Below are 8578 nucleotides of genomic sequence, written 5' to 3' on the forward strand. Positions count from 1 at the left end.
AGATGCAGTTTAATGTGGATAAATGTGAGGTTATCCACTTTGGTGGCAAGAACAGGAAGGCAGATTACTACCTAAATGGAGTCAAGTTAGGAAAAGGGGAAGTACAACGAGATCTAGGTGTTCTTGTACATCAGTCAATGAAAGCAAGCATGCAGGTACAGCAGGCAGTGAAGAAAGCTAATGGCATGCTGGCTTTTATAACAAGAGGAATTGAGTATAGGAGTAAAGAGGTCCTTCTGCAGCTGTACAGGGCCCTGGTGAGACCACACCTGGAGTATTGTGTACAGTTTTGGTCTCCAAATTTGAGGAAGGACATTCTTGCTATTGAGGGAGTGCAGCGTAGGTTCACAAGGTTAATTCCCGGAATGGCGGGACTGTCATATGTTGAAAGATTGGAGCGACTGGGCTTGTATACACTGGAATTTAGAAGGATGAGAGGGGATCTGATTGAAACATATAAGATTATTAAGGGATTGGACACACTGGAGGCAGGAAGCATGTTCCCGCTGATGGGTGAGTCCAGAACTAGAGGCCACAGTTTAAGAATAAGGGGTAGGCCATTTAGAACAGAGATGCAGAAAAACTTTTTCACCCAGAGAGTGGTGGATATGTGGAATGCTCTGCCCCAGAAGGCAGTGGAGGCCAAGTCTCTGGATGCATTCAAGAGAGAGTTAGATAGAGCTCTTATAGATAGCGGGGTCAAGGGATATGGGGAGAGGGCAGGAACGGGGTACTGATTGTGTATGATCAGCCATGATCACAGTGAATGGTGGTGCTGGCTAGAAGGGCCGAATGGCCTACTCCTGCACCTATTGTCTATTGTCTATTGTCAATTGACAATTTAACCTGGGTCATGCAGACTTGTTACTGGAACTTTTTGTAGTTTTTACATTTGTGACATGAGACATCGAACTGCACAGAAACAACACACACAATCCATGTCTATCAAAATGTCCTGTCATTAGCAGATCTCATTCATTCGAACTTTTTTTTCACATGAGTAATCGATTAAGATATTCTATCTCAGGGCAAATAACTTTGATTTCAATTTGTGAAAATGCTTTCCGCTTTCTTCTCTGGGTTCACGGGATGTGAGCATCGGTGGCAATTTGGATATTATTATCTCCCTCCAACTCCCGCGATTACAGGAATAAGGTTGCAATTCACAAGATCCTTGGATATACACCATGTAAAATCCAGCAAGGCTGATTATTCTCCTTCCCGGAAGGTCATTGATGAAATAACTGAGGCTTTGCAGTTAAAATCCATAATACATTATTTGGTATGTTACATACTAACATAGAGAACAATTCCTATTCAAAAAGCATAGATATTGTGTCTTCGTGACTACCTGTAAATTTAGCATTCTTGTCTCAGAGGCGCCAGAGATGCCAGAGATTCATACTGGGTTCACAGCTTTCAGGAAATGCATTGTTATGAACTCAATCCACAGTTCAAAGAACAGAAGACTGATGGCTGAAGTCATTTATTTAAGTGTAAATGAATCGTCTACCCAAAACTCACTCTAACAGTCATGAGAAAACGGTGAGAATGCCGATTTCACCAGACTGCAGCTTGCAAGCATTTAGTGTGGGCGGGGCCCTCGAAGATGAGGGGCCCATAGAATATGCTACTTTTGCTACTAGGTTAATCCAGCCCTGAATAGAAGAGCAGATTATTATTTAAATAGTGAAAGATTGCAGCATGCTGTTGTGCAGAGGGATTTGGGAGTGCTTGTTCATGAATCACAAAAGGTTGCCTTGCAGGTACAACAGGTTATTAAGAAGGCAAACAGAATGTTGGCCTTCATTGCTAAAGGGATTGAATTCAAGAGCAGGGAGGTCATGCTGCAACTATACAGGGTACTGGTGAGGCCGCACCTGGAGTACTGTGTGCAGTTCTGGTCTTCATACTTGAGGAAGGATATATTGGCTTTGGAGGCAGTGCAGAGGAGGTTCACCAGGTTGATTCCAGGGACTTGAGTCCCTGGGACTATACTCTCTGGAGTTCAGAAGAATGAGAGGGGATCGTATAGAAACATACAAATTTTTTAAAAGGGATAGATAAGATAGAAGTAGGAAAGATGTTTCCATTGGTAGGTGAGACTACTACTAGAGGACATTGCCTCAAGATTCAGGGGAGAAGATTTAGGATGGAGATGAGGAGAAACTGTTTTTCCCAGAGAGTGGTGAATCTGTGGAATTCTCTGCCCAGGGAAGCAGTTGAGGCTTCCTCACTAAATATATTTAAGAAACAGTTAGATAGGTTTTTACATAGTAAGGGAATTAAGGGTTATGGGGAAAAGGCGGGTAGATGGAGCTGAGTTTACAGACAGATCAGTCATGATCTTATTGAATAGCAGGGCAGGCTCAATAGGCCAGATGGCCTACTCCTGCTCCTATTTCTTATGTTCTTAAGTACCGGGTAGTGAGATCTTGGATTACAGTATATATATCTTTTAAGGATGGAGATATTTGCATACCTTGAAGTGCATGTATTGGATTTGGTATTGGTTCATAATTGTCACCTGTATTTAGATCAGTGAAAATTTTTTCCTACATACACTTCATACATATCAAATCATTATCAAATCATTATCATTAGGGTTAGATCAAATCAAATCATTGAACTAAAATAAGATAATGCAGAATAATTTGTAAAAGCTAACTAAAAGTGGTGCAGGTAAATAATAATGTGGAATATCAGAAGGAGGTAGATTATGAGGTCAAGAGTCCATCTTATCATACAAGAGGTCTGTTCAAGGGTCAAGAGTCACCACAGGAGTTGTCCTTGAACCTGGTGGTATGTCTTTTCAGTCTGGTGGTATGTATCTTCTGCCTGATGACTCATACTTGTGTAACTTTGTATCAGGCCTCTTTGGTTCTTAAGGTTTCTGATAGAGCCAATGACCTGAAGCATTAACTTTTTATTTCCATGGACCCTTCCTGGTCCAGTGATTGCTTCCTGTGTATTCTAGTTTGTTATAGCTATGTCTGGCAAAGTTACAAGTCTGTACCAAGGATATGACACTGTCCTGAATAAGCACCATCCATTATAAGCTCAGAATTCATGCCTAACAAGAGACTCATCATTAATTCCATTTTCATTCCCTTCTTCCAACAGATCCAGGCCTGGTGGCGTGGCTTAATGGTGCGGAAGGAACTGGGTCCTTTTCAGAATTTGTTTCCAAAGAAAAACAAAAAAGGGAAAAAGAACAAGAAAAATGATATAAAGAAAGGAAAGAAAAAGTGAAATAAATACTGGAAACAGAGTAAATAATTTAAAATAGTAGAGCTTTTGATATCAGTTCTCTGATTTATGGACTTGGGGCAAGAAACGACCATTGAGGCTCAAGCCTGTAGCTGCTGGGTTTTACCTCATTACCTTACCTTCATCTTTCTAACTTGTACCAATTCTGACAATGCAAGTTGTTAACAACAGAGAAAACATAGAAACGTAGAAAACCTGCAGCACAATACAGGCCCTTCAGCCCACAAAGTTGTGGCAAACATGGCCCTACCTTAGAAATTACTAGGGCTACATCCACACTGGACCGGATAATTTTGAAAACACCGGTTTCACGTAAAAACAATAGGTGTCCACACTATGCGTTTTTGAAAATATCTCTATCCACATTGAAACAGAGATTTCGGCGAATCTCCTCCTGTTGCGCATGCGCAGGACATATCTACCAAAAACAAGCAACATGTTTGGTGTCGAATCTCACCGTAAAAGTGCACGCTTGTGTAGTTACAGACTAGAAAAACTTAAAACGATGGACAGCTGTTGGCTCTCGCACAGGAGAACTTAAAAGTAAAAAAAAAACAAATACTGGAGCGTACGGAGGTAACCGACGGAATTCACGGACTGTATGACCCAGCTGACAACGAACATTGAAAAACTGACTAACTCTGTTGCATTAATAAAGCACCTTGTTAAATGTATAAAACATGTCTGCATCAGGGTTACCTTGTATTTCCATACAATGTTACATTAGGCTGTTACACATCTATTGTCAGAGAAGTACTTGCATAAATAGGTAAACCACCTTCATACGAGCAAGGACAGAAATTGGCAAACTGAGTACAGTATACTTATTTATTCAGTAAGTTATGGGTAAAGTATTTGGTGAGTACATTTCTAACTCTTCTGGCTTTAGTCTTGTTGCCGTCTGTTCTGAAATTGTTAGGTTGCGTTCAAGAAAACAATGAAATAGCGTGCTGCCGTCTGACAGCGTTTTCAAAAGACTCTGGTTACTATGTCCACACTGATCTGCCCGAGCAGCGTTTTCAAACATACCCACCCTGCAAAGCGTTTCTGAAAAGCTCTGGTTTCGGGGGACGAAAACGCTATTTTAGTGTGGACGGAGGGTAAAAACGAAGAGAAAAAGTTTCGGTTACAGATTTATCCGGCGTAGTGTGAATGTAGCCTAGGCTTACGCATAGCCCTCTATTTTTATAAGCTCCATGTACCTATCCTATTAAAAGACCCTATTGTATCTGCCTCCACCACCATTGCCGGCAGCCCATTCCACACACTCACCACTCTCTGAGTAAAAACTTACCCCTGACATCTCCTCTGTACCTACTCCACAGCACCTTAAACCTGTGTCCTCTTGTGGCAACCATTTCAGCTCTGGGAAAAAGACTCTGACTATCCACATGATCAATTTCCTCTCATCATCTTATACACCTCTATCAGGTCATCTCTCATCCTCCGTCACTCCAAGGAGAAAAGGCTGAGTTCGCTCAATCTATTCTCATAAGGCATGCTCTCCAATCCAGGCAAAATCCTTGTAAATCTCCTCTGCACCCCTTCTATGGCTTCCACATCCTTCTTGTAGTGAAGCGACCAGAACTGAGCACAGTACTCCAAGTACAGACTCCTGTAACCCCACTATTTAAAAAAGGGAGAGAAAAACCGGGGAATTATAGACCGGTTAGTCTGACATTGGTGGTGGGGAAAATGCTAGAGTCGGTTATCAAAGATGTGATAACAGCACATTTGGAAAGCGGTGAAATCATCGGACAAAGTCAGCATGGATTTGTGAAAGGAAAATCATGTCTGACGAATCTTATAGAATTTTTTGAAGATGTAACTAGTAGAGTGGATAGGGGAGAGCCAGTGGATGGGGTATATTTAGATTTTCGAAAGGCTTTTGACAAGGTCCCACTCAGGAGATTAGTGTGCAAACTTAAAGCACACGGTATTGGGGGTATGGTATTGATGTGGATAGAGAATTGGTTGGCAGACAGGAAGCAAAGAGTGGGAGTAAACGGGCCCTTTTCAGAATGGCAGGCAGTGACTAGTGGAGTACCGCAAGGCTCAGTGCTGGGACCCCAGTTGTTTACAATATATATTGATGATTTAGACAAGGGAATTAAATGCAGCATCTCCAAGTTTGCGGATGACACGAAGCTGGGCGGCGGTGTTAGCTGTGAGGAGGATGCCAAGAGGATGCAGGGTGACTTGGATAGGTTAGGTGAGTGGGTAAATTCATGGCAGATGCAATTTAATATGGATAAATGTGAGGTTATCCACTTTGGTTGCAAGAACAGGAAAACAGATTATTATCTGAATGGTGGCCGATTAGGAAAAGGAGAGGTGCACCGAGACCTGGGTGTCATTGTACACCAGTCATTGAAGGTGGGTATGCAGGTACAGCAGGCAGTGAAAAACGCAAATGGTATGTTGGCATTCATAGCAAAAGGATTTGAGTACAGGAGCAGGGAGGTTCTACTGCAGTTGTACAAGGCCTTGGTGAGACCACACCTAGAGTATTGTGTGCAGTTTTGGTCCCCTAATCTGAGGAAAGACATTCTTGCCATAGAGGGAGTACAAAGAAGGTTCACCAGATTGATTCCTGGGATGGCAGGACTTTCATATGAAGAAAGACTGGATCGACTAGGTTTATACTCACTGGAATTTAGAAGATTGAGGGGGAATCTTATTGAAACGTATAAAATTCTAAAGGGATTGGACAGGGTAGATGCAGGAAGTTTGTTTCTGATGTTGGGGAAGTCCAGAATGAGGGGTCACAGTTTAAGGATAAAGGGGAAGCCCTTTTATGACCGAGATGAGGAAAAACTTCTTCACACAGAGAGTGGTGAATCTGTGGAATTCTCTGCCACAGGAAACAGTTGAGGCCAGTTCATTGGCTATATTTAAGAGGAAGTTAGATACGGCCCTTGTGGCTAAAGGGATCGGGGGTATGGAGAGAAAGCAGGTACAGGGTTCTGAATGGATGATCAGCCATGATCATACTGAATGGCGGTGCAGGCTCGAAGGGCCGAATGTCCTACTCCTGCACCTATTTTCTATTGATAGATAGATAGATAGATACTTTATTCATCCCCATGGGGAAATTCCAACTTTTTTCCAATGTCCCATACACTTGTTGTAGCAAAACTAATTACATACAATACTTAACTCAGTAAAAAAAAATATGATATGCATCTAAATCACTATCTCAAAAGCATTAATAATAGCTTTTAAAAAGTTCTTAAGTCCTGGCGGTAGAATTGTAAACATATTGTTCTATGTTTCTATATAGCTGCAACATTACCTCTCGGCTCCTAAATTCAATTCCATGAATGATGAAGGCCAATACACCATACGCCTTCTTAACCACAGAGTCAACCTGCACAGCTACTTTGAGTGTCCTATGGACTCGGACCCCAAGATCCCTCTGATCCTCCACAATGCCAAGAGTCTTACCATTAATACTATATTCTGCCATCATATTTGACCTACCAAAATGAACCACCACACCTATCTGGGTTCAACGCCATCTGCCACTTCTCAGCTCAGTTTTGCATCCTATCAATGTCCCGCTCCACACTATCCATAACATCTCCAACATTTGTGTCATCAGCAAAACTTACTAACCCATCCCTCCACTTCCTCATCCAGATCATTTATAAAAATAACGAAGAGTAAGGGTCCCAGAACAGATACCTGAAGCACACCACTGGTCACCAACCTCCATGCAGAATATGACCGGTCTACAACCACTCTCTGACTTTTGTGGGCAAGCTAGTTCTGAATCCACAAAGCAAGTCAAGTCAACTGAATTGAATTGAATGATCTTTATTGTCATTATACATAGATACAATGAAACTCTGTTTGGCTTCCTCTCAGGTAATCAAACAAAGCAGTAAATAAAAACAAGATATTAATAGAAAAACAGTATTAAATAGATAAGTAGCAGAAAATAAGTTGCAGCAGCATCAAAATATCACAGTAATGCACAAAGTGCCGTTAGTGCAAGTATTTGAGTCCTCGTGTGTGCATGTGTGTGCTCACAGTTTCAGTCATTGTTCTGTGGGAGTGGTGTGACGGAGGCCACAGCTCTTGGGTAGAAGCTGTTGCTCAGTCTATTTGTTCTGGCAAGTCACTTTTTATTGTCATTTCGACCATAACTGCTGGTTCAGTACACAGTAAAAACGAGACATTTCTCAGGACCATGCTGCTACATGAAACAGTACAAAAACTACACTAAACTACGTTAAAACAACACAGACAAAAAAAAACTCTGAACTACAGACTTACCCAGGACTGCATAAAGTGCACAAAACAGTGCAGGCATTACAATAAATAATAAACAAGACGATAGGCACAGTAGAGGGCAGTAAGTTGGTGTCAGTCCAGACTCTGGGTATAGAGCAGTCTGATGGCTTGGGGGAAGAAACTGTTACATAGTCTGGTCGTGAGAGCCCGAATGCTTCGGTGCCTTTTCCCAGATGGCAGGAGGGAGAAAAGTTTGTATGGGGTCCTTCATAAAGCTGTTTGTTTTGCAGATGCAGCGTGTAGTGTAAATGTCTGTAATGATGGAAAGAGAAACCCCGATGATCTTCTCAGCTGATCTCACTATCTGCTGCAGGGTCTTGCGATCCAAGATGGTGCAATTTCCAAACCAGGCAGTGATGCAGCTGTTCAGGATGCTCTCGATACAACCTCTGTAGAATGTGATGAGGATGGGGGGGGTGTGGGAGATGGACTTTCGGCAGCCTTCGCAGAAAGTAGAGATGCTGCTGGGCTTTCTTTGCTATGGAGCTGGTGTTGAGGGACCAGGTGAACACCAAGAAATATGGTACTCTTAACAATCTCTACTGAGGAGCCATTGATGTTCAGCAGGGAGTGGTCACTCCATGCTCTCCTGAAGTCAACAACCATCTTTTTTGTTTTGTTCACATTCAGAGACAGGTTGTTGGCTCTGCACCAGTCCGTTAGCCACTGCACCTCCGATGCTGACTCATCGTTCTTGCTGATGAGACCCACCACGGTCATGTCATCAACAAACTTTATGATGTGGTTCGTGCTGTGTGTTGCAGCACAGTCGTGGGTCAGCAGAGTGAACAGCAGTGGACTGAACACACAGCCCTGGGAGGCCCCCGTGCTCGGTGTGATGGTGTTGGAGATGCTGCCTCCAATCTGGACTTACTGAGGTCTCCCAATCAGGAAGTCTAGTATGCAGTTGCAGAAAGAGAGGTATTTAGGCCCAGTAGGCTCAACTTTCCAATCAGTTTCTGAGGGATGATTGTGTTGAATGCTGAACTGAAGTCTATGAACAGCATTC

The 8578-nt window shown here is 42.5% G+C and overlaps 1 protein-coding gene across 2 annotated transcripts in view; it reads left to right on the forward strand.

Moving 5' to 3' along the window:
* LOC140725806 (uncharacterized) overlaps nucleotides 1–3900 on the forward strand; it is a 120635-nt gene extending 116735 nt beyond the window's left edge. For both annotated transcript variants that reach the window (XM_073041767.1, XM_073041768.1), the window contains one exon: nucleotides 3124–3900. In XM_073041767.1, coding sequence (XP_072897868.1) covers nucleotides 3124–3252 — 129 coding nt within the window. In that variant the 3' untranslated portion in view covers nucleotides 3253–3900. The remainder of the gene's footprint in view (nucleotides 1–3123) is intronic.
* Nucleotides 3901–8578: the final 4678 nt, after the last annotated feature.

This window comes from Hemitrygon akajei, chromosome 3, assembly GCF_048418815.1.
Source record: "Hemitrygon akajei chromosome 3, sHemAka1.3, whole genome shotgun sequence".
NCBI lineage: Eukaryota > Metazoa > Chordata > Chondrichthyes > Myliobatiformes > Dasyatidae > Hemitrygon > Hemitrygon akajei.